We start from the raw sequence: 27,650 nt of genomic DNA, 5'->3' as shown, positions 1-27,650 counted from the left end.
CATTTTTTGGATATGCAATTACAACAGCATATATGTGGAGGTTGGAGGGTAAGTTGTAGAAGTGAGTTGTAGAAGTGAGTACTCCCTCCATTCAGTGGGATTTAATTGGGGTCATCAGGGTACCTTTGCTTGTTAAGGGGCTGAACCATATTTTTGACTCTATTTTAAACTTGAAGAATGGGATTATGGTTATGTTAGAAAATTATATATATTATCTGGAATAATAGCATTTGCAATTTTTCTTTTTACTTAAAAATTATGTAATGTGTATATATGATGTGTGTGTGTGTATGCATTTGTGTGCACTCATGTGTGCTTTCATATGCATGAGCATGGCATGGCTTACATGGGGAATCAGAGGACAATTTTACAGAGCTGCTTCTCTTTTTCTACCTATATATGAGTATTGTGATCAAATAAAGGTCATCTGGTTTGTATATCAAGTGACTTTTCCAGCTGAACCATCTTGTGAGGCTTGGGATGGTTTTCAATAACAGGAAAAAAAAAAAAAAGCTCACTAGCCAGGGAGGATTGGTCATGGCTCCACAATGAAAAAGACATTTATTGTTTTCTGAAATTATTTTATGTAGGTCCAAATTCTTCATGATAAAATGTTTCAGAAATGTCCTTAAAGAACTGCAAAGATCATGAAACATGGATTGGTGGATTTACCTAGTACAAAAACATGGAAGGGGTAGGGGCAACGCAGTGGGTATAGTGTATAAAATATGTGCTAAACGTATTTCACTTCTGTTACTGGGATATTTCCTTCTTGTACGCACCTGTGGCTTTTCTCCAAAACAGTGCCCTGAGCATCCTGGCCACAGCTGCTCTTGGACTTGCAAGTTCCCCAGGAGACAGTCAGGCCCATTGTCATCCTTCCTGTAATTGGCAGATGATGCCCAGAGCTGTGACCTTGGATAAAGAGGAGCTAGGAAATCTCAGGAGAAGGAGATACAACTTTGAATGACTGAGATTTAGTGACCACTCAACTCTAGGAATGAGTGAACAATATTCTCCCTACGGCCTGCAAGCCTAGAGTTTCCAGTGTGGTCTCAGCCTCAGGCCCTTGATCAAGGGTAATCTCTGAGATAAAAGCCTTTGATGCTAGCCAATGCCCCATATAAGTCTATCCTGTCATTGGCTGTCTGGCCTCTATGAGGCATGTGGCTGTGTGCTTTCATTTTTGCTTTCTTTGTCTGTCTCTCTGGGTCTGACCTTTCTGGACCAAGAGCCTGGATATTGCCAAGACAGAGCCCTCATTTTGACCGTCCTGGAGATGTAATTGTTGGGGGTAGCTTCTCCATCTTTCACTTCTCTGATGGTACACCCTCTGATTTCACTGCCCCACCAACTGGGCTGCAGACTTCAAGGTAGGTATTGCATGTAGAGTAAGGGTCTCTGAAAGCCAGAAGCAGCTCTACAAGGTTGTGTGAAGCCTTGGATAAAGGTTGATTCTCAGACCCAGTTACATGGCCATGTCCTCTCTCTGTGTAAATGCAGTAGCTCTGCTGCTCTCCTTTTACATCTCCGTCTCTCTTACATGCTCATCTTTTACATGCTCTCTCCCTCTTTCTTTCTTATTTGTGCCAGACTGAAATCTAGGAAAGAAAGAAAGAAAGAGAGAGAGAGAGAGAGAGAGAGAGAGAGAGAGAGAGAGAGAGAGAGAGAGAGAGAGAGAGAGAGAGAGAAAGAAAGAAAGAAAGAAAGAAAGAAAGAAAGAAAGAGTGCTTGTGTATTGGCTGAAATGTATGCGCTCTACAGGTCAGGTGTGGATTCTTGATCCTTTTATATCCTAGCTTCTTAAAGTAGGGTCCAGGTAGACAATTTGTTAAATGAGTAATTGTGTAACTAATAGATTTCTCATAAGTCATCAGCCTCCCATGGTTCTGCTATACTTTATTCCTTTTGTTAGTTATTTTTTTCTAAGAGTCTCATGTTGCTTCCAGTTCACTAGCAAGTTAAGGATGATGTTGAATTTCTGATTGTCCTGCCTCCACCTCCCGAGTCTTGGGGTTATAGGATGTACTACCATACTTAGTTAATGAAGATCTAACTCCATGTACTGAGCCTTATCCCCAACCATTCTTTGTCCTTTTTTGTCCCAGCTTTTCCAATGTACTGTTGCACAGAGTAGCTGTCTACATAGCCTTTGTTGTTACTATTCTGTTTTATGTTTATATTTACCTTTTTTTGGTAAAAATTGCAACAGTGGCTTAGTATGGGGTACATGACTTTACTCCTAGGACTCATGAAGCTAAAGCAGAAGTTTAGTTTCAGGAAATATTGAGGTACACAATGAGACTTGAGTCAAAAGCAGTTGAAAAGAGTTTCTGAAAAAACTACCATAATTTTGTATTCAAACAAAAATGCCAGAGACTTTCCATCTCCTCATTATCACATTTAACATCACTTTAAATGACTCTCTATGTGTGTTTGTGTGTGTGTGTGTATGAGAGAGAGAGAGAGAGAGAGAGAGAGAGAGAGAGAGAGAGAGGGAGAGGGAGAGGGAGAGGGAGAGGGAGAGGGAGAGGGAGAGGGAGAGGGAGAGGGAGAGGGAGAGGGAGAGGGAGAGGGAGAGGGAGAGGGAGAGGGGAGAGAGAGAGACTGTATTACTGTATCTCACTTTGTGCTATAACTAGTCTGGAACTCCTTGTCAAGTTCAGGCTAGCTTCAAACAGGATTACAGACATATTTGCCTTTTCTCTTCCTTCCTTCCTTCCTTCCTTCCTTCCTTCCTTCCTTCCTTCCTTCCTTCCTTCCTTCCTTCCTTCCTTCCTTCCTTCCTTCCTTCCTTCCTTCCTTCCTTCCTTCCTTCCTTCTTTTCTTCCTCCTCTTCTTCTGTTTCTTCTTTGGAATCAGTGTCTGTCTGACTGTGTAGATGAGGCTATTGTAGAAATCAGTATCTCCAGCTTACACCTGAGTGCTGGAATCACAAGTGTGTGCCATCATACTTATCTACCACGTTATTTCTTAAGCTAATGAGTAATAATTGTATGTATGTATTGGGTACAGTGCAATATTTTAAAAATGTGTATAGTATAGAGTGGCTAATCAAACTCACCAACAAATACTTCATTTACACACTCAATTTTTGAAGATGTGAACATTTAAAGTCTAATGTGTCAGTTGTACCAGGAGAATGAAGAGTTAAGGTTTTAGGAGCTGGAGAAATGCCTGAATTGGTGAAGTGTCTGCTGTGTGAGCTCGAAGCCATAGTTTCGATTCCCAGAACCCATATACAAGCTTAGCATGTTGAGTATCTGTAAACCTGGTTAGGAACAGAGAGACAGGATTCCTAAAGATTGCTGTCCAGCAGCCTAGCTGAGTGGATGAAGTCCAGGTTTAGTGAGGTTACCTGTCACAAAATGGAAGGTGGGCAGAAGGCTCATGGGGTAAAATGCTTGACATGCAATCCTGATGATCTCTTCCTGGAACCCACATAAAGATAGAGGAAGAGAACTGACTCAAACCTTGCTTCCTAACCACCATGTGTTGTAGCATGTGTGGGTCTATAAAAACACATGTACACAGAATAATGTTTTTATAGGATGAAGAAGCAATTGTGAATGATATCCTGATATCACGTCAGCCTTCACACGTTCAGAGGGAAATAAGCCCATAAACACCACACAGACACAGAAACACACAGACATACAGACACACAGACACACAGTCACAGACACAGACACACAGAGACACACAAACACAGTGAGCATTATTGAAGAATACATTAGAAGGTGACATTTGGCTTATATTTTCGTATACATACACATACATATATAAAAGAAGTACATGGTCAATCTGCTATATAGTGTGTGTGAGGTTAGATTGAGTGACTCAAACTTAAAAGAAAAAAATCTATACTCAACAATAACAATTTAAAAAATTTAATTAAAATGTAACATCAGTTGGATGTGGTGGAACTCGCTTTTAATCCCAGTACTCAAGAGGAAGTGGCAGGTATATCTCTGTGATTTCCAAGCAATCAGGACTACACAGAGAAAGCCTGTCTGAACACCCCCTATTTGTCTGTCTGTCTGTCTATCTATCTATCTATCTATCTATCTATCTATCTATCTATCTATCTTTTTCTTCTTACATATGCACTCTCACTTATAAATTTATGTACGTTTATTTTTTAATGGTTATTATTGTTGCATAGATACATGTGAATAATTATGTAAAAAATATACATGTGACATATTGAGTAATTTTGGTGTTGGTTGTATGTATGCTTTAATATTTTATTAGATTTACCCTTTGACAATTTCATATGTTTATATGGCACATTTAGTTTATTCTCATTCCCTAGCCCCCCTTATTTTTCTTCTATACCTGTCATTACCTCCTCCACACTTGAGGTCCCTTTCCCACATTTCTGCCTTTTTGTTTTGTACCCACTGAATTTTAACTAGGGTTGTATTGTGTGGCTGTGGGTTAGGAATGCCAATTGGAGTCTGGTGGGGTGACATGTTAGAGGACTGAAGAAAATGACAGTCTTTAATCTAAAATACATCAGTTGCCAATAGTTAAACAAGCAAAAGTAAGGCAAAACAAAGAAATTGCCAGTGAATGATTGAATGTTGACAGGCTCCCATACATGCAATGTCTGAGTCATGTCCTGGGGGCAACATTTCACTTCTTGTCTCCATATCATCTGGCTCTAATGCCAGCAATTCTGAAATAGATGTTAGTTATCATAATTATAACCAATCATACTATTCAATAGATTTATTTTCCTTGTGTCCTTGAGAAAGGGTCTCTAGCTTCCTTGGACTAGCTACATAGACTATGCTCTTGTTTCTGATTTACAGACATCTACCTCCCTCTTCCTCCTGAGTAGTGGGATTAAACAAGTGGGCTGTTGACACAGCTCATGCAATATATCTTCAAATGTCCCTCCTGTTCTGAAACTCTTCCTTTCTCTTTGGTTACTGTCTGTGCCTTCCCTCTGGTTCCCCTTTGACTCTTCTGAAATGTGCTCATGTACACATCTCTGCACAAGTGTTTGATGAGATGTACATTTTTACTTAGATCACTTGAGACACAATGTTCATTCTTGTTCCATTTACCACATAATGAGTGATAAATGTGGGCTTCTCTTTCCCTCAGTGCCTCCATGTGGGGCTACCGGGTGACCCAGAGTTTCGTCTTTGCCATTGAGGAGATTAATAGGAGTGCTCACTTGTTGCCCAATTTGACACTGGGCTTCTCCATTCGAAACTCTGGAGACTCAGTGCATGGAGCCCTCTATGAGACAATGGGCTTTCTCACAGGGCAGAAGGAGCCCATCCCCAACTACACATGCCAGCATGGCTCTCCTCAGGCTGCCTTGGTTGGGGACACACGGTCTTCCCTGTCTGTCTCCATGGCCAGACTTCTGGGACTGTACAAGTTTCCCCAGGTGAGTTGCACAACGCCTTATTCTTTAGTGAATGTGGTGCAGTCTCTTAATGATGATGGTGATGGTCACAGCAGTGAGCAGCTCTGCTGAGGAGACAGCTTCCCTGAAATATTCTCCCCATGTCCAACATGGTTCTTTCCTCCATGTATTGATAATTTAGAAATAATTATCATCCCCCTGCATTGAAAAAAATGTGAGAAAATGTTTTATTTTTTAAAAATATATTTAAAAGTTTTATGTGTATTGAGTATTTTGTCATATATATATAGCTAGCTAGCTTGTGGACATCAGAAGGGAGCATTGGAGTTTCTAGAACTGTTGTTACATATAGTTTTTATATGTCCTAAGGGTGCTTGAAATTAAACTTCGGTCCTATGATAGAGGACTAAGTAGTATTAACCATTCACTAATCTCTCCATCACCATATTAATCAATCCATCAATTTATTATTATTATTATTAGAAAGGGAGAGCAACTGTGTCTGTGATATTGTGAATGTGTTTGTGTGTGTGTCTGTACATGAACCTTTGCATATCTGTGGAGTCCAGAGAGGCCTCCTTCATCACTCCCCACCTATCCCTTTAGTCAAGATCTCTTCCTGAACCTACAGCCCATGATTTCTTGGCTAGGCTGGAAGGTTGAAAGCTCCACCCAGCCTCCTGTGTGTATCCCTCTTAGAGCTGAGGTTATTGTCATGAAGGGAATGCCCAAGTAGTTCTATGAGTACTAGGATCTGAGCTCCTATCCTTATGATTTTGCAGCAAGTGCTTTTGGTCATCTTGGTATCTCTCCATCCCTCAAAATGAGGCATATTTAAATTGGTAGAAACTTCATTTTTTTCTCTGTAAACGCTAACATACCAAAAACCAAACTTCGTTTCTGTTTTTTTCTGGGTGTGTATTTGTGTGTGTGTGTGTGTGTGTGTGTGTGTGTGTGTGTGTGTGTGTGCATATATGCAGCATTTCTCTGTGTAATCTAGGTTGCCCTTGAACTCTTGATCTTATTCCCTTTGATGTATGAGTCCTGTGCACTATTATGCTCAGAACAGAAACTTGATATATTGAATATTTAAAAGAACTTCTTGTATTCCAGCCTGTAGGGCTGCAAGATAAATTTTAGTTAAATTTGAATTTCAGGACTGGAGTAATGGCTCAGAGATAAAGAGCACTGAGAGTTCTTTTAGAAAATTTCAAATCCCAATAACCACATGGTGGTTTATATGAATCTGCAACTCCATTTCCAGACATGTGACTCCCTCTTCTGTCCTGCATGGTTAGCAGATATTTATGTGGTACAAATCATACATACAGGAGAAACACTCATTCATAGAAAATAGTAAAAAATTGAGTTTCTGAAAATCAATGAATTGTTTTTAGTCTAAGTTTGTCACAAAATTTGTATTAAAATATAATTTGTTTTCAACTAGTAATATGTGTTTCATGGGACAAACTTATACAAAGAAATGATCACAGCTCATCTGCAATCCAAACATAACAGAACAGCTTTTGTTTTATTGCACAGCCTGGCAAGACCACCTGCATGAGTTTTAGTGAGCCTTTTCTCTCCACATGAAGCAACCAGAAGCTAGGGCCTTTGTCTTAAGACAGTATAAACTTTACACATTTTGTAGTGGAAGAAGGTTTTCACTCATACTCTGAGGCTGACCAGCCACAATTGGTGCCTCTCAAACCAACCAGAATGGACCACACGAGGCCACACCAGACCAGACCAAACCACCACAGACACAGAACCCACATGTCACATCTTCAAGTACTCTCTGTTTTAAGAACATATGAACACCTCCTCCTCTACAAATTGATGAATCAGATTACCATTTCTCTTACATCTGGAAAACCTCACAATGGTGGTCTGAAAAAAGCCCATAATTCATTTGTTCTTATCAGGTACAGCAAGATGGCTCATTGAGTAAAGGTGCTTGCTAACAAGCTTGATGGCCTGAGTTTGAGCCTCTGGAAAACGAGCCCCCAAATTTGTCTTCTATGTCTATACATATATTGTCATTGAATGGCAGACAGACATACAGACATAGACACATAGACACACATATAGACACACACATGCACACACACACACAGACATGAATTTTCTAAGGAACATCCTAACAGCTGTGTGCAAATGAGAGAGTCAGACCAAGTCTAGCTGAGGTGCTGGAAACAACTATAGGGGTGGGCAATGGGAAGGACAGATGATGAAAAGCCACAGGGCTGTCTGTGATGATCGGCTAGTGAAGGGTACACAGCTGCTTGGTAGAATCAGCACTTTTTACAAAGCATTATTGTAGGGATGGTTCTGATACTGTCTTGCTCCCCAATTGGTTCTTGATCTGTCAGTAAAGAAACCATGGGCCATTTCCTGGGCAGAAGGAATAGGCAGGACTTCCAAGTCTCTGGAGGAAAAGAGACATATGCAAGGGAGAAGAGTTTGCCATGCTTTGGAGAGAGAAGAACCAAGTAGCCATGTGAGGTCTCAGGAGGAGTGAGACTGTGGCCCCTCCTACAGGTGAGTGGTCAGGGATGTTTAGCAGGGACTAAACAACTTATCTTAGCAACTAAAGTTTAAGGCAGGTAGGAGGTGAGGAGATAAGAATATTGTCAAGGGCACACTTTTCCAGGAGGGAGATAGTAGTGTCCAGCAATTGTGTCCAAAGGCAAGTTGAAAAGGAACAGCTGTGTGTGTGTGTGTTTCTTTTATCTGTGGCAAGGGAACCTGGGTTGGGGCTGGTATCCTGACCTGTTTCTGGATCTAGGTGTGGTAGCTAAAGCTAAATGCAACACATTATTTTCATTTCCTTTCCTGAAAATTGTTATGCTTTAGGTTATAATATACATTTATGTGTATGTGTATATGTCTGTGTGAGTCTATGCAACAGGTGTGGGAGGAATCCAGAAGCAAGTGTCAGATTTCCTGGGGCTGGAGTTATAAACAGTTGTGAGCCACCAGATGTGGGAGCCTGGACTAGGACTTGGGTCCTCTACAAGACGAGCAAGGGCTGGAACTGCTGAGATATCTCTCCCAGCCCCATCCTTCTGACATTCAAACCAGACCATTAGTTTTCTCCCGAGTCTTGGATCTCATCTACTCTCATATTGCCTGGCTCTTCCTTGACAGGTCAGTTACTCATCTTCACTACCCAGTCTGAGTGACAAGATTCAGTTTCCATCTTTTCTTCGGACCCTGACTAGTGACATTACATCTTCCCATGCAGTTACCCAGCTGATAATTCACTTTCAATGGTCCTGGGTGATCATTCTTGCCCAAGATGATGACTTTGGGCAGCAGGCCAGCTCTCTGGCCACTCAGCAGCTGAGTCCAGCTGGGGTTTGCATTGAGTATCACCTTCACGTCCCTTCCTATCAGTCCTTGGGGAAGATTGAAGAGACTGTCCAGAAGATGCAGAAATGTACAGCCAAAGTTGTTCTGGTTTTCTTAAGCAATTTAAATTTCCAGCTCATCCTACGTGGTTTACTGGGTGTCCCTGTCTCAGGACAGGTGTGGGTCAGCAAAGGCACTCTGCACATGGCACTTGCCCTGACCATACCAGGCATTTCCCAGGTGTTGCAAGGCACATTTGGCCTTCTGTATCACAGCAGCAGGGCTATTGGCTTCCCTGAGTTCCTTGCTCACCTGCGCCCCAGCCAGACCCCAGAAGACATGTTTATAAAGAAGTTCTGGGAGTTCACCTTTGATTGTACATGGCCCTACCAGAACAGCACAGTGACAGAGGGTGTCCAGTTCTGCACAGGAAATGAGAGTCTGAAAAACAAGCCACATCCATTTCCAGAAGTGAGTAAAATTGATGCTGCTTACACAGCTGTCTACAGCATTGCCCATGCTCTGCACAATATGCTAGCCTGTGAGCACCAGGAGAGGAAAGGTACAAATTCTCACAACTTCCATTCCTGGCAGGTAAGAGAGACATGTGTGGAGTGGATGCTTCATAGATGGTTGGGGAACAGCCATAATGGTTTTTACTTAGCTGTAGAAGTGCAGCAGACTATGTACTTCAGCAAGGATGTTCCATATTTGCACTGAGGTGCACCATAGAAGCTGCATTTTTCAAGGAATCCTTGCTGTGTGTGTGATATCAGATGAATCCAGTTCCAGTGGGTTGCTTTTGTTCAAATACAAAATACCTAGTACATTTAGTATTCACATAATGGCAAACATTTTATTGTCCTAAATTTGAGCTTAGACATACAGTGGATGCTTTTAGTACAGGCATGTTGAAAGTCAGAATTTCAAAGACATATCAAATCTCTCTCTCTCTCTCTCTCTCTCTCTCTCTGTATATATATACATATATATATATATATATATATATATATATATATATGTATATATATGTGTGTGTGTGTGTGTGTGTATGTGTAGGCATGCAGCCACATGATTGAGGTGTGCTTACAGTGTGTACATGTCTAAGATTGTCTGAGGATGATGTGAGAAATTACCCTTCAATCACTCGTCTACCTTATTCTTTGGGGCATGGTATCTCACTCAAACCTAGAACTCGTTGATATGCCTTATGATGGTAGATAACTTACTCTGAGTATTGCCTCTCTCGACCCCCATGAAGCTGTACAGATGTAGTGCCACATTCACCTGTCATTTAGGATGGTTCTGGATATTTTAATTCCTATCTTCTAATTTGTGTGGCAAGAACTTTAATGACTGAGCCAACTCTCATGTCCTTACCTCATTTTCTATGTATAATAGTATTTTAAAATTTCATACATTTATATAAAACTTTTTTCATTTTATCCCAGTATCCAGTATCTATCTATCTATCTATCTATCTATCTATCTATCTATCTATCTATCTATCATCTACAATTTCCAGTCCGCTTTGGGTAGAATAGGCCTAGATATGCATGTTGACCCTTGGAAGACATACTATTCCCTGATGAGGTAAAATAAGCATGGTGGTTAAGGAGGGGCTATGTTTTCATAACCTTCAGTGAGATTATCTGAGTCTCTGTGTGCTAAGTGAAAGATACACATCATTTTGAATCAGAAGAACAGTGATAGTTGTTGGCTTTTTGGTCAAGATGGACAGATTAGTAATTACAGGAGGCCAAGTTCGATGACTCATCTTACTACACAGGAGATTGAGGCAAGAGAATCAAGTTCCATGTCAACCTAGACTACACAGCAAAATACCATCACAAAATAACAATATATGAGCGTGGTGGTACCTGTGTGTAATCTAGGATGAAGATGTAAAGTAAATGAAGGAGTGATGAGCAAATGAAGAGCCTACTAAGACCTGAGAAGTTTTGTCAGGAAATACCTGAGGTCTGAATCAAGAATAAGAAGTCTCACTATGGGAAGAAGTGATAGGATTACAGATGGTAGGGACAGCATGTGCCTACACCCTAGAATGGAGATAAATAAGATGAACCACATGTGTGGAGCTGAAGGAGTGGAATATCCTGGTCAAAGTGATTGGGAGGCTTAGGTGGGCTGGGGCTTGTCTGTGGAAGGCTTGCTAGGGTTTGGAGTCTAAAGAGTATGATAGGAAGTGTGAGGACAGTAGTGCACAGACAAATGAGACACTGGAGCCAGTATCACATTGTGATATTTTGGGTTCAATTTTAAGGCTGATGAGATGTCTCAGTGGGTAAAGGCTCTTGTTTCCAAGCATAAATTCAATTCCTGTGTCTCACATTGCAGCAGAACAGAAAATTTCTGTGAGTTGTTATCTGAAATCCCCACTGAGTGTGAGATGTATTTTCTCTCTTAAAAATGATCTGGATCAAGTATTATAAATTATTACTTTAGTAAAGGTAGAATATTTTCTTGACTCCTTAGAAATATCGCAGGTCCTTTACCCCCTTATGATTACTGTGGATAGTTTTGATTGAAGTAGCTCTGTATCCCTTCAGACACCATTTGGACAAGACACTGAACAGTCCCTGGACAGTCAACAATATTTCCCTTTCTTTCTCAGCTGCTCCATGCCCTCAAAAAGGTACACTTCAAGACTCTGGATGGAATCAAGATTATGTTTGATGCCAATGGAGATTTGGTGACAAAATTTGATATTTTCCAAGGGCAGAAGACTCCTGCAGGTGTATTCCACTTGGTGCATGTAGGCATGATAGACCCTCAAGTCTCTTCTGGGAACAAAATGATGGTTCAGTTGAAGGAGGATCTCCAAGTAAGTTCCCTGAATGCAGAGGAAACTGTTGTCCTAGTGTTTCAAAGTCTATGGGAAATTTCAAGTCCAGGGTTCCTCCTGTCTACTTATGCATGAAGTGGATGTAGGCCATTCAGTTATAACTGACCATGCTCTTTACCTTACAAGAGATCTTCCTTTGAGTGATACTTTATTGAGCAGCAAAAATGAATGTATCAGAGCTGGGGCTGTAATAATGGCTCACTGGCTAAAGTGTTTACTGTGCAAGCAAGCACAAGGCCCAGACTTTGGATCTCCAATAAGTTTGTACATGCTAACTGTCAGTGTGTTCTACTTGTAATTTTGTTTTTGAAGGTGACATGAATTGGATGCTCATAGCACATAATAATCAGAACAACAAATGCACTAAATAAAGATAGAATACTAAAAGCAGTAAGGGAAAAAGGTCAAGTAACATACAAAGGCAAGCCTATCAGAATTACACCAGATTTTTCACCAGAGACTATGAAAGCCAGAAGAGCCTGGACAGATGTTATACAGACACTAAGAGAACACAAATGCCAGCCCAGGCTACTATACCCAGCCAAATTCTCAATTACCATAGATGGAGAAACCAAAGTATTCCATGACAAAACCAAATTCACACAATATCTTTCCAGGAATCCAGCCCTTCAAAGGATAATAACAGAAAAATACCAATACAAGAAAGGAAACCATGTCCTAGAAAAAGCAAGAAGGTAATCCCTCAACAAACTTAAAAGAAGATAGCCACAAGAACAGAATGCCAACTTTAACAACAAAAATAATAGGAAGCAACAATTACTTTTCCTTAATATCTCTTAATATCAATGGGCTCAACTCCCCAATAAAAAGACATAGACTAACAGACTGGCTACACAAACAGGACTCAACATTTTGCTGCTTACAGGAAACTCATCTCAGAGAAAAAGATAGACACTACCTCAGAATGAAAGGCTGGAAAACAATTTTCCAAGCAAATGGTCTGAAGAAACAAGCTGGAGTAGCCATTCTAATATCTAACAAAATCAGCCTCCAACCCAAAGTCATCAAAAAAGACAAGGAGGGGCACTTCATACTCATCAAACGTAAAATCCTTCAAGAGGAGCTATCAATTCTGAATATCTATGCTCCAAATACAAGGGCAGCCACATTCATTAAAGAAACTTAAGTAAAACTCAAAGCACATATTGCACCTCACACAATAATAGTGGGAGACTTTAACACACCACTTTCACCAATGGAAATCATGGAAACAGAAAATAAACAGGGACACAGTGAAACTAACAGAAGTTATGAAACAAATGGATCTAACAGATATCTACAGAACATTTTATCCTAAAACAAAAGGATATAACTTCTTCTCAGCACCTATTCAAGAACTATTCAAAGAATTAAGCAGACGAGGAGCTGGTTCTTTGAGAAAATTAACAAGATGGATATACCCTTAGCCAGACTCACTCGAGGGCACAGGGAAAGCATCCTAATTAACAAAATCAGAAATGAAAAGGGAGACATAACAACAGATCCTGAAGAAATCCAAAATACCATCAGATCCTTCTACAAAAGGCTATAGTCAACAAAACTGGAGAACCTGGTTGAAATGGACAAGTTACTAGACAGATACCAGGTACCAAAATTAAATCAAGATCAGGCTAATGATCTAAACAATCCTATATCCCCTAAAGAAATAGAAGCAGTCATTAATAGTCTCCCAATCAGAAAAAGCCCAGGATCAGATGGGTTTAGTGCAGAGTTCAATCAGACCTTCAGAGAAGATCTAATCCCAGTTCTTCACAAACTATTCCACAAAATAGAAACAGAAGATACTCTACCCAACTCATTCTATGAAGCCACAATTACTCTGATACCTAAACCACAGAAAGACTCAACAAATATAGAGAACTTCAGACCAATTTCCCTTATGAATATCGATGCAAAAATCCTCAATAAAATTCTTGCTAACTGAATCCAAGAACACATCAAAGCAATCATCCATCCTGACCAACTAGGTTTCATCACAGGGATGTAGGGATGGTTCAATATACAGAAATCCATTAACGTAATCCAGTATATAAACAAACTCAAAGACAAAAAACCACATAATCATCTTGTTAGATGCAGAGAAAGCATTTGACAAAATCCAACACCTATTCATGATAAAAGTCTTGGAAAGATCAGGATTCAAGGCCCATACCTAAACATGATAAAAGCAATCTACAGCAAACCAGTAGCCAACATCAAAGTAAATGGTGAGAAGCTGGAAGCAATCCCACTAAAATTAGGGACTAGACAAGGCTGCCCACTTTCTCCCTACCTATTCAACATTGTACTTGAAGTCCTAGCCAGAGTAATTGGACAACAAAAGGAGATCAAGGGGATACAAATTGGAAAGGAAGAAGTCAAAATATCACTTTTTGCAGATGATATGATAGTATATATAAGTGACCCTAAAAATTCCACCAGAGAACTCCTGAACCTGATAAACAGCTACAATGAAGTAGCTGGTTATAAAATTAAGTCAAACAAGTCAATGGCCTTTGTGTACACAAAGGATAAACAGGCTGACAAAGAAATTAGGGAAATAACACCCTTCCCAATAGTCACAAATAATATAAAATACCTTGGCGTGACTCTAACTAAGGAAGTGAAAGATCTGTATGATAAAAACTTCAAGTCTCTGAAGAAAGAAATTAAAGAAGATCTCAGAAGATGGAAAGATCTCCCATGCTCATGGATTGGCAGGATCAATATAGTAAAAATGGCTATCTTGCCACAAGCAATCTACAGATTCAATGCAATCCCCATCAAAATTCCAACTCAATTTTTCAACGAATTAGAAAGGCCAATCGGCAGATTCATCTGCAATAACAAGAAACCTAGGATAGCAAAAACTCTTCTCAAGGATAAAAGAACCTCTGGTGGAATCACCATGCTGGACCTAAAGCTGTACTACAGAGCAATTGTTCAAAATTCATGGTACTGGTATAGCGACAGACAAGTAGACCAATGAAACAGAATTGAAAACCCAGAGATGATCCCACACACCTACGGTCACTTGATCTTTGTCAAGGGAGCTAAAACCATCCATTGGAAAAAAGACAGCATTTTCAACAAATGGTGCTGGCACAACTGGCAGTTATCATGTAGAAGAATTCGAATTGATCTATTCCTATCTCCTTTTACTAAGGTCAAATATAAGTGGATTAAGGAATTCCACATAAAACCAGAGACACTGAAACTTATAGAGGAGAAAGTAGGGAAAAGCCTCGAAGATATGGGTACAGGGGAAAAACTCCTTAATAGAACAGCAATGGCTTATGCTGTAAGATCGAAAATCGATAAATGGGACCTCATAAAATTGCAAAGCTTCTGCAAGTCAAAAGACACCGTTAATAAGACAAAAAGAACACCAACAGATTGGAAAGGTTCTTCACCTATCCTAAATCAGATAGGGGACTAATATCCAATATATATAAAGAACTCAAGAAGGTGGACTCCAGAAAATCAAATAACCCCATTAAAAAATGGGCTCAGAGCTAAACAAAGAATTCTCACCTGAGGAATACTGAAGGGATGAGAAGCACCTGAAAAAATGTTCAACATCTTTAATCTTCAGGGAAATGCAAATCAAAACAACTCTGAGATCCCACCTCACACCAGTCAGAATGGCTAAGATCAAAAATTCAGGTGACAGCAGATGCTGGCGAGGATGTGGAGAAAGAGGAACACTCCTCCATTGTTGGTGGGATTGCAAGCTTGTACAACCACTCTGGAAATCAGTCTGGCGGTTCCTCAGAAAATTGGACATAGTATTACCAGAGGATCCCTCAATACCTCTCCTGGGCATATATCCTGAAGATGTCCCAACCAGTAAGGACACATGCTCCACTATGTTCATAGCAGTCTTATTTATAATAGCCAGAAGCTGAAAAGAACCCAGATGCCCCTCAGCAGAGGAATGGATACAGAAAATGTGGTACATTTACACAATGGAGTACTACTCAGCTATTAAAAAGAATGAATTTATGAAATTCCTAGGCAAATGGATGGACCTGGAGGGCATCATCCTGAGTGAGGTAACCCCATCACAACGCAACTCACACAATATGTACTCACTGATAAGTGGATGTTATTAGCCCAGAAACTTAGGATACCCAAGATTTAAGATACAATTTGCTAAATGCATGAAACTGAAGAAGATCGAAGACCAAAGTGTGGACACTTTGCTCCTTTTTAGAATTGTGACCAAAACATCCATGGAAGGAGTTACAGAGACAAAGTTCGGCACTGTGATGAAAGGATGGACCATCTAGAGAGTGCTATATCTGGGGATCCATCCCATAATCAGCTTCCAAACGCTGACACCATCGCATACCCTAGCAAGGCTTTACTGAAACGACCCAGATATAGCTGTCTCTTGTGAGACTATGCCAGGGCCTAGCAAACACAGAAGTGGATGCTCACAGTCAGCTATTGGATGGATCACAGGGCCCCCAATGTAGGAGGTAGAGAAAGTACCCAAGGAGTTAAAGGGATCTGCAACCCTATAGGTGGAACCATATTATGAACTAACCAGTACCCTCCTGGGGCTCTTGACTCTAGCTGCATATGTATCAAAAGATGGCCTAGTCTTCCATCACTGGAAAGAGAGGCCCATTGGACTTGCAAAATTTATATGCCCCAGTACATGGGAATGCCAGGGCCAAAAAGTGGGACTGTGTGTGTTGTGGAGTTGGGGGCGGGGGAAGGTATGGGGAACTTTTGGTATAGCAAATGAAATGTAAATGAGGAAAATACCTAATATAGTATATTAAAAAAAACCATTATCTTGTAACCAGTGGTGCAACACACAAGACTTTGGGAAACATGAGGTTCAAATGCTGATGTTTATTAACAAAATTATCAGCTGATTTGATGTAGATCTGTCTATATGTGTAGTCTGATGCATCAAAATAACTCAGCTTTCTGTCCTGTGCCTATTATAAGCCATCTAGGAAAGGCTATGGCAAGCAGGTGAATTTTTTTTGGAGATGGCACAAAATCATAGCTGTGATGGGTGTGCTCTGAGATACGGGTCCTCAGACACTTCATCCTAGGTTTGCGTCTGGCTGCTGATATGCCTTTCCTGTCACTATTTTATAGCCTAATGATTCATGTGTATCAACCCACTCTATTTGGCAGATCTCCTGAAGAATCAATATGAATCTGTATTTTCTAGTAGTAATGGTGTATAGATGAATTGATGATTGCATAATTCCAGGTAATGATTTTATTGCATTTCTAAACTGATACAAGTAATCTCAAGGCCCCTATATAATAAAAGCTGCAAATAGTTTCATGTGTCACAGGATAATTGTACTAGGAAAAGAAAGCAGGTTTGGAACAAATGTACACTCAAAGAGAACACTCTTTAGATTACGAACAAGGCCACTAACTGGTAACTAAAGGTCATAAACTTGGTAAGGGCAATTTATTATAGGTGCAAGGGCAGAAAATAAATGATTGACTAATCTATCTATACAATGCTTCAAAAAAGTAATACACAAGGTAGATGATTTGTTTCTTGACAAAACAGTGCTAACTTATGACATAAAAATTATTGCTTTAAACTTATAATGAACTTATGGAGCTAGTAACAGATAATGAATGTTTAGGTACTAGTCTTAATTGAAAGACATGTAAACAATTCTGCTGTAACTCCTTAAATCTTATAGATCTATGACCTGAACTGTTGACTTAAACTTACTATGAACTTATGGAATGGAAAAAAAGCTTATAAAATTATGTTATCAAATATCTTGTGAAAGTATAAAAACTAAGAACTATAAAAAGTGACAGTGCCTCTTTCTTTATCTTCCTCTAGTATGTGTGTCTCTGTATTTGCCTGAAAATTTCCTCCCCTCCCCTCCCCTCCCCTCCCCTCCCCTCCCCTCCCCTCTCCTCCCCTCCCCTCCTCTCCCCTCCCCTCCCCTCCCCCTTTCTCTTTCCTTCCCTTTCTCTTCCTTTCCTCTTTGGCTCACAAAGAGTTAAGGAACTCTTAAGACTCTTGCCTGGCCACTGAGAAGCCTGGGTCAAAGAGAAAAGAACTTAAGTAACCAAGCTTTTTCTTTACCCCTGCTTCTGTCAGCAGGAGTTAATTGCCAGAAGCCAACTGCTTTTGGCCCCAGAATGGCAAAGAGTTAAAGAGTTAGATTCCAAGAAGTCATCAGCTTCTGGCCCTGATTTCCATTGCTACCCTTGCTGCATTTCCTGGGTAACCCTGTGATGCTGTGCTGGACCTCAGCATATGCCAGTGGACAGAGTCCCCTCGTCTGCAACTTTGTCTAACTTAGATCAGGTGGCATCACCTGTCTGTGGTGGTCTTAAGGTTTCCACATGAGAATGAGGTTCCCATTCTTGGATTTGTCAAGTATAAAGGACACATGGTAAGTGTTCAGAGGATTGATTTGAAGTACTTTTCAATGGGGTTGACCTGGTTGGGATTTCCGTGGCTTTCTGTTGTGGCAGATATCTCAGCATCCCACATTTCTAACTTGATGATCCTTGCCTGGAAGTAGAGCTGTGTCAAGAGAAACCGAGTCAGTTCTTATAAGTCCCATGAAAAGAGTGTTCTCTGTAAACTTGTGTGTGTGTTTTAATGGAGTCATTATCCACAATTTTAGTCTTTTTGAAGCTCAAGAACACTTCGAGTTTATGAGAAAACCACAGGATAGTCAAATTGTAAATCTCAACATCTTTACAGGGGAGGGAGAAGGAGAAGAGGAAGAAAGGCAACCATGTCTTCTAAGTTAGTCACAGAGGCCTTCAAGCAGCCACAGGGCATCAGAGAGCATCATAATAAGAAATAGAATGTTGAGAGTATCAAAGGAAGCATGCTCAGGCTATGGATTGTATCTAAAAGAAAGAAAAGAGATAAATAGAAGGAAATAGCGGAAAAATGATGGTTTTGTAACTGAGACAAGCAGGCTGACTTGGCAGAAGGGAATGGCAGTGTTTCTGTAATGTCTGACAATATTATAGTTTTCATTGTTTATTTTGCATATATGGATGCTTTGCCTGCACAAATATTTGTGTTATGTGTGCATCTGGCGCTTGCAGAAGTCAGAAGAGGGAATTGGGTCTTCTGGAACTGGAGTTATGCTGTGAGGTGCTCTGTAGGTGCTGGGGATTAAACACTGCTTCTGTCAGTGAGCAGCGCACACTCCTGACAGCTGAGCCATCTCTATAGCCCTCTATTGCCAATTGTTAACATATGAGCTACAGAGAGATTGGAAGCCAACCCTCACACAGTTTCCTATAGGTCTGAAGCTATAGCTAAGGAAACTATATGTAGCCCATCCTCTATTACACACAATGGTTCCTGCACAGTTTGGCATCACTTGGGCAGAAATATTTTCTGAAAGGCCTCTCATATAGTGGGCTGAGAGGAAACTTTTCTGTTCTGCTTTTCAGTGTGAGTTCAGGCATCTTTATCTCTGGAGAATCACTGGTGACACTATGCTCCTTGTTAGTAGGTGCCCACCTCCATCTGCAGTGAAAGCTGCCTTCCAGGGTTCAGCCAGGTACCCCGACTGGGAGCCCCCCACTGCTGTTTTGATTGCAGTCCATGCCCTGAGGGACAGTTTACAGACCAAAGAGGTAAGGACTTATGGAACTGGAATCTGATTGATTCACAGGGCATTGTGAGCTTCCTGTATTTTTCCAATATCTTAATAACTATTCTACTGTTGTAAAGAGACACCATGACCTAGGCAGTTTCTAAAAGAAACTTATTGAAATTGGGCTTACTTAGAATTTCACAGGCTGAGTCCATGGCTGTAATTGCAGTACATGTGACAGGAGGTAATCAGGCATGGTGTTACACCAGTATCTGAGAGCTTAAGTTCTGATCCACAGGCAGCATGCAGTTGTTAACATGGAGAGTGGACCTGGTTTGGATTTTGAACTCTCAGAGGCCATATCTTCTGACACACCTCCTCCAATAAGGCTACAGCTCCCAATCCATCTCTAACTATCCACCCTGTAGGAACCAAACATTCAAATATATGAGCCTATGGGGGCCATTCTCATTTATACCATCTCTCCTATCTATTGAGGTGTGCCAGTCTTTGCTTTCCTGTGGACTTAGGTAGGAACACCATTGAGAAATCTTCCCAGACTGGAGAGATGGCTCAGCCGTTAAAGGCTAAGCTCACAACCAAAAATATAAGAGAATTCTTCCCTTATACTTATTCCTTGGTAAGTGCCTTATTGAGAAAGACAAATGAATGATCCATAATTGCACAACCTCATGGATTATCCATTCACAAACATTATAAAAGTAAGTGATTTTCTATTCCAGCCCTTGATTTGAATAACAATATGGAGGCTTTTATATGTATTAAAAGCTTCAGTCACTATAGCTGGGTAGATTCTGAGCTATTCTAACCAGAGATTTCTGAACTGGCCTACTTCCCAACCCAATGTCCTATTATCTGCCATCTTGGTCTTGCCATGGCAATTCCTTCTTCATTTGTGTCTTGATGGGAGATGTTTGGGATAGTTTTGTGCACTGTGCCTTCAGGTTCTGATTGCTACATCCAGAGATCTGGTTGCAGTCTAGGCACTGACATCGTCAATCATCTTCTTCTCAGTGATGTGTAAAAATTCTATTCCATCACCTCTGAGTCAGCTTATAGCTGTGCAGAAAGGAGTAGGGAAGGTCTTGTGATCCAAGTCAAGGTTTGGCAATCAAAAGGATAGTTTAAAAAAGGAAGAATAGGTGAAGGACTAGGAAGATTCACCATGGGCAGATTGTTAGAGGAGTATCTATGGGGACATACATGGAATAGAGCTATTCAGTGCAATACTCAGATTGCAGGTAATGCCAAATGAGTGGGAGTAGGCAGCCATATACAGATGAATTTCTGCCTAATATAATCCTTGAAGTCTCTTAATAAGTTTATTAGGTCTCTGTGTTACTTATTTGGGAGCCAAAATGGGCTAAAGCAGGCATAGAAACACTTTGTTGGCCGCAGAAGGTGAGAAGAAAAGCTCCCAGAACTACATTTACCAAATAATGTACACACTCTGGGTCCTGATCAAGAAACGTGGCATAATCAACAAAGGAATAGACATGGCTCCAGCTGCATACATTGCAGAGGATGGCCTTGTCATACATCAATGGGAGGAGAGGTCCTTGGTCCTATGAAGGCTCTATAGATGCCCCAGTGTAGGGGAACTGAGGGTGGGAGGCAGAAGTGGGTGGGTGGAGAAAACCCTCATAGAAGCAGGGGGAGAGAGAATGGGATAGGGGGTTTCCTGAGGGAGGGACTGGGAAAAGGAATAACATTTGAAATGTAAATAAAGAAAACATCCAATTTTTAAAAAAAAGGTTGCTGCCTCTCCTTCGAGTCTCAGATTGCCACCCTACCAACTATTACCAAGAAAATGTAGGACAATGGCACCCACAAGAACGGAGAACTATACTCCTCAGAAACCTCTCTCTCTATAGACCTCAGGTTCTGAGCCTGAAAGATAGTAGGGTAGTGTAAGTAAATGCAGCCAAGAGTAAACGGGGCAAAAATCCCAGGGAAGCACAGCCTGGAAGAATAAATGGGGCAAAAGACCCAGGGAAGCACAGCCTGGAGTTTATTGGTAGGTCGATTTTACAGAATTTAAGCCGGGAAAATATGGTTACAAATACCTTCTAGTGTTTGTAGATGTTTTTTCTGGATGGGTTGAGACATTCCCCACCAAGCAGGAAACAGCTACCATGGTAGCTAAGAAGATATTAGAAGAAAAATTTTCAGAGATTCGGAGTGCCCAAGGTAATTGGATTGGACAATGGTCCTGCTTTTGTCTCTTAAGGTAAGTAAGGGATTGGCAGAGATATTGGGGGCTAATTGGAAGCCCCATTGTGGGTACTCTCCCCAGAGCTCAGGGCAGGTAGAGAAAATAAACAGAACCCCTACAAGAGACCTTGACTAAATTGACCTTGGAGATTGGTTCTGACTGGTTGGTGCTCCTCCCCTTGGCCCTGAATACCCCCTACCATTTTAACTTGACCCCTTTTGAGATCCTGCATGGGACACCCACTCCCTTGACCCTGGTTCTTGCTCCCCTTTAGAGTGACTTTTCAAGCTGAAAACAGTCTCATGGTTCAATTGCAAGCTTTCCAAATCTGCCACCTGGAATTGTGGCCTAAACCTAGTGCCCTGTATAACACAGGTACCCCAGAGGTTCCACACAAGTACCAAGTTAGAGATTGGATATATGTTAAGAGACATGGTGAACACTTGAGAGCAAATTGGAGAAGACCATTTCTGGTGTTGTTGACCACCCGACCTCTGTTTAAGCAGAGGAAGTAACTGCCTGGGTTCACAGCAGATCAGCACCTGCACTTGATGCCACCTAGATAGCAGCCAGACACCCAAGTAACCCCCTTCTTCAAGGCCAGAAAAACTATGAGATGGCTATGGTGTATCTTCCAGCGCTGAGCCTCAGCAGCCCCCACAACCCTACCAGGGTGACTTGGCAGGTGCTCTTAACCACGGGTGATGTGGCTTGGTCCACTTCCACATTATATCTGGTGGCTGTACCCTGTCTTTGATCTCTGTGATTTAATGGTGGACCTTGACTTCTAGGGTGTTGCAGCCCTGGAGACACAGGAGGAGGGATTGCATGTATGTGGGGGACAAGAGACTTGTAAATCTAAACTTTGTCCCAGAAGTGGCCTTGGAGGGTGGGGCTTTAGGGTATGGACACCCAAAGTTGAAAAGTGGCCTGTGAGAAACCCTCATATATGTGTGCCCCTGAGATGAGAGAAGCCAGCAACAGGCCTATCAGTGTTAGGGGGCCAACCATTTCTTCTATGCTACTTGGGGCTGTGAAAGATCAGGAAACTCATACTTTAGACCATTCTGGGGGTAGTTAAAGATTCAATGGCTAAGGTGGGAGAAGGGTTAGCCATGTGAAAAAGAGAGAGAGAGAGAGAGAGAGAGAGAGAGAGAGAGAGAGAGAGAGAGAGAGAGAGAGAACAGAATCAGGGCTGGTTCGAGTCTTGGTTTAACTCCTACTCTTGATCAACGACCCTCATATCCACCTTATTATGACACCTAATTGTTTTTATGCTAATGTTGACTTTTGGACCCTACATTTTGAACCAGTTGGTTGCTTTTGTTAAGGAGCACATAGGTACAGTGCAGCTAAAGCATTAGATACAAAGAACTAGATACAGAAGACCAGGTGTATGAGCTATCAGAATACCAGCAATAGCTTCAGGCTTGAAGCTTGCACATAGAGAAGGGGGAGGGTGAATGAAGAGGTCATCTCAGCCATTAGAAAATTCCACTGGATCCCCTCCCCCTGGAAGAGACAGGTCAGAGAGCATATAGGCCAGAAGGAAGAGGCTGAGTAAGCCCCTACTACCTCATTCCCTAAAGACAAATCTGTTTAAAGGGCTCACTGTTCTACTAATCATATTGTGTCTAGTTGCTGATGCTCTATTCTGTCCCTGGAAAACATTTAAAAATTCTCCAAATGGGCCACCGGGGGTTGCTGCTTCTCCTTCAGGTCTGGGATGACCCCAATGCACTGGATTGAAAAAAAAGAAAGGAAGGAAGGAAGGAAGGGAAGAAGGAAGAAAGGAAGAAAGAAAGAAAGAAAGAAAGAAAGAAAGGAAAGAAACAAAGAAAGAAAGAAACAGAAGAAAAGAAAGAAAGAGAAAAAAGGAAAGAAAGAAAGAACCATGGCATAGCTGAGTGTCGGTGGTGCAGGCCTTTAATGCCAGCATTGGGAAGCAGAGGCAGACTCATTTCAGTGAGTTAGAAACCATCCTGGTCTACAGAGTGAGTTCTAGGACAGCCAAGGCTACACAGGGAAGCCCTGTCTTGATAAATCAAAATCAACCAACCAACAAACCAAACAGACAAAAAACTAGAAATAAACATAACATTAGGCTTCTGCTGGTCTCATGACAATACCGACTTCCACTGACACTGTTCAATTTCACTTGCTTTTTAAACCTCATGGTGGATATTGTGTTGTGACTTCCTTCTTACTCTGCATTAGTGGTCTTCATCTTAGAGGTTGAATTGGAACAGGCCACCACATTCTGGGTTGGTTTTTGATAGAACTTACTACTTTACATGCTGAAAGCTGGAAATATAAGGTCAAGGTGCCATTAGGATTAATTTTTGCTGAAGATTTTGTCTGTGTGTGCGTATGTACATGCATGCATCTGTCTATTTGTCTGTCCTCTTTTCAGTTTGTTTGTTTGGCTTTTAGATAAGGTTTTACAAATGCAGCCTGGGCTGGCATTGAACTCACCATTTTGACCAGACTGACTATGAACTGAAAGATAATTACTTTTCTCTGCCTCTTAAGTTCTGAGATTAAATCATTTGCAGTCACACCTTCCTCCAACTCCCACTTCTCATTAGAATCGCAGTCCTATTGGAAAGAGAATATATCCTGGTGATGACATTTAACCTTTATTGCATCATCTCCAGTTAACTTAATGAGAAATACAGCTTGGTTTTAAGATACTGGTGGAGTTTAACAAATGGATATTGGGTGTATAACTCAGTCTAAAACATTTGTTAATATCTTTTAGCATTGGAGAAAAAAAATGAACCACTAAGTTTACATAATTGAAATGTATAGTTGCTACTCAATGTGTTCAACTCAGTGATCTCTAGGTTCAGTGAGAGATCCTTTCTCAACAACTAGAATGGAAAGGGTTTGAAGAGTAATGGCACAGCAGTTAGTGCTCACATGGCTCACAACCATGTGCAACTCCAGTTTCAGGGGATATAATGCCATCTTCTGAATTACACACCTACCAGGCATTCACATGATGTCTTTCCATACGTATAGACAAAACACTCAAGTAGTAAAATAAATACTTCTTAAAAAATGAAGTTGTTGAGATGGGTTTGAGTACTCACTATTAGCTTTGACACCCTGAAATCAGCTCTTGAGATCCACATGGTAGATCTTACTAATAAATTTTATTAGTATGATAAGGTGTGAGAAGTGACTAAGGAACAATATCCAATGATAATCTTTGATTTCTATATACATGTGCTTCCAGTACACATACATAGGCACACACAAACACTGACACACCAAACTCACATAAGTTAGTTATAGTAGTGCAATTTTATAATCAAAACATTTAAGGCGATGAGGAAAGAGGCTTAGGAATGTAATGTAATCTGCTACTCAACCTGTTCAAAGCCAGGTTGTGTTACAGTACACACTTTTAAGACAGATACAAAACCCCCACATAAAACAGGTATAGAATATTAATTTTTCTTCATACCTCTAACACATTTCCATCCCTGGTCACCAAGAATAATGCATAAATATACTAATTGATGGAGAGGCTGCAAGAGAAGTTAAAGCTTTAGATAACTTCCTTCAGAGCTAGTATAGTTCCTATAGTGTTACAGAAATGGTGTCTATGTGTCTCCCACAGACATGAAGAGATGTCTTCTGTGCCCCAAGGAGCAGTACTCGAGCCACACCAGAGACCATTGCCTGCCCAGGACAGAGATCTTCCTGGCCTTTGAGGAACCACTGGGATTCGTATTGGCTTTGGTAGCACTCTTGCTGGCTGGTCTGGCTGTCCTGGTTCTTGGAGTGTTCCTGAAGCACCGGGATACACCTGTGGTCAGGGCCAACAACAGAACTCTCAGCTACTTCCTCCTGATCTCTCTTTCCCTGTGTGCCCTGTGTGCCTTGCTCTTCCTGGGGAGACCCACTGTCACCACCTGCCTCCTCCGTCAGACCACCTTTGCTGTGGTATTCACAGTGGCTGTCTCCTCTGTTCTGGCCAAGACTCTCACAGTAGTCCTGGCCTTCAGAGTCACCAGACCACGAAGTAGGATCCAGATATGCCTGAGCCCTGGTACTTCAACCTTTGTGGTCCTCATTGCTTCCTTAATACAGGTTGTTCTTTGTGGGGTGTGGTTGGCCACCTCTCCACCATTCCCAGACAAGGATATGATCTCAGAGCCCCAGCACATTGTCATCCAGTGCCAAGAGGGTTCTGGTGCCACCTTCTTCTGTGTGCTGGGCTACTTGGGTTTCCTGGCAGGGGGTACCTTCTCTGTGGCTTTTCTAGCCAGGGGCCTTCCAGATATCTTCAATGAGACCAAGTTCCTCACCTTCAGCATGTTGCTCTTCTGTAGTGTCTGGACAGCCTTCCTTCCCCTGTACCACAGTGCCCGGGGAAAGTCCACTGTGGCTGTAGAGATCTTTTCCATCCTGGCCTCCACTGCTGGGCTTCTGGGTGGCATCTTCATCCCCAAGTGCTACATCATCTTGCTGAAACCTGAGAAGAACACTCCTGCCTGGCTAAAGCAAGGGTACTGTGCACAGCAGGAAAAACAGGGTGAGATGCTCCAGAGAAGGTATAAATTCTCAGGGGAGTCACCAGAACCAAATATATGATTTTGGCTCACTCTTTCTTTGTGGATCAAAAGGTATTAAGACAGATCAATATTCAAGGGAGATACTTAAGACAAAATCCTAATGACTGTTTGGTTTATAGTAATACATAGTGATACATAGATGGTCACTGATTTTTTTTCTCCATAGCTATTTGTTAAAAGAGCTGTTTGAATAAGGGAGCTTAGAAGATGGCTTAATGGGTAAAAGTGCTTTCCAGTAAGCATGACAACTTGAGTGTGATACCCAGGACCCACATGGTGGATGTAGCGAAGTGACATCACTAATTTGTTCTTTGACTTCTGCTTGATAACCACAGAACACCTGTTGCATCCATATATACAGTGCAAAGATGGGAAAAGTGTCATGAGGTGATGATGATAATGTCAAGGGTTGCTGAGTGTGTGCAAAAGTGAAAGGGAGATTGTTGATGTGTCTTTTTTGCTTTTAGAGGAGCCCGACTGGGAATTCAACCTTTCATTATACTTCCTTTACAGATTTACTATCTGATTGAGCAATCTCACTCTTAGATATATGCCCAAGAATTATAAAACATATCTGTAAAGACTGTAAATGAATCTTCAGAGAAGCATTCTTTATATACTAAAAATTGAAAGGATCTAAATATTTATCAGTTGATGAATGTTTGGTATTGCTTACTCAATAACTAGGAAGTTTTTTTTGTAAATAAAAATAAACATAAGAAGTAGTATACTGTTTAATATATAGTTATGTATTCAGAATTTTATAGTGAGTTAAGGAAGCCAATCAAAATAATATATTTTAATATTCCATTTAATGAAATATTCTGGAGAAGGAGATCCATAGTGATATTGATTAGACTAGTGGTTTCTTGAGTTCTCTGGAGGGTAGATTGGTGGGGAGTGAAGTCTAAAGGGTACAGTATTTCTCTCTGGGGTGATGAAGTTCTAAATGTGACTGTGGGAATTGAGAGATGGCTCAGTTTTTCAGAGTACTTTCTACTCCTCCAGAGGACACCAGTTTTGTGGCCAGGACACATGTCGGGAAGCTCACATCCACCTGTAATTCCTGCTCCAGGGATCCAGCAGCTCTGGCCTTTGTGTTCATATGCACTTCTGTGCTCATGCTGCCAACCACACTTAATCAAAAAATAAAATATATGTAATAATGGTTGTAAGACAACACCAATATAAATAAGACCAGTAAATTTTCAATTCTTTTTACTTATTTATTTGCAACTTTCCATGATATCCAGACTGGCTTAAAACTTGCAGTAACGCTTCTGCCTTAGCCTCCCTCCCAAGTACTGATATTTTAGGTTTGCTCCCACATCTGGAAAATTTCATAATGTAAATGAATGAATTGTACACCATGTAATTTATGTCCCAATAATGCTAATATTAAAAACATTCTCAATCAATTACAGAGTTTGAACTTTCATTGTATTTTGATTTGTATGAAAGGTCATCTCTGATTTCTCTAATACCTTTAACATGAAGAGGTGTTGCATTATATCAAAGGCTTTTTCATTATATAATGGGATAATCACATGACTTTTTTCTTTAGCTTGTTTATAGAGTAAATTATATCGGTAGAATTTTGTATATTGATCTATCTTGGCATCGCTGGGATGAGGGACACTTGGTC

At 40.9% G+C, this 27,650-nt stretch overlaps 1 protein-coding gene across 1 annotated transcript; it reads left to right on the top strand.

Annotated features, from left to right (window-relative positions):
* The first annotated feature begins 5,122 nt into the window (after window positions 1-5,122).
* Window positions 5,123-26,024, top strand: Vmn2r54 (vomeronasal 2, receptor 54). The gene is made up of 5 exons (NM_001081449.2): window positions 5,123-5,407; window positions 8,537-9,334; window positions 11,376-11,612; window positions 19,100-19,223; window positions 25,048-26,024. Exons 1-5 carry the CDS (start codon window positions 5,123-5,125, stop codon window positions 26,022-26,024), a joined length of 2,421 nt encoding a protein of 806 aa, NP_001074918.2.
* The last annotated feature ends 1,626 nt before the right edge of the window (window positions 26,025-27,650 follow it).

Source organism: Mus musculus, chromosome 7, assembly GCF_000001635.26.
Source record: "Mus musculus strain C57BL/6J chromosome 7, GRCm38.p6 C57BL/6J".
In the NCBI taxonomy this organism is placed as follows: Eukaryota; Metazoa; Chordata; class Mammalia; order Rodentia; family Muridae; genus Mus; species Mus musculus.
This window is presented reverse-complemented; position numbering and strand designations above follow the sequence as displayed.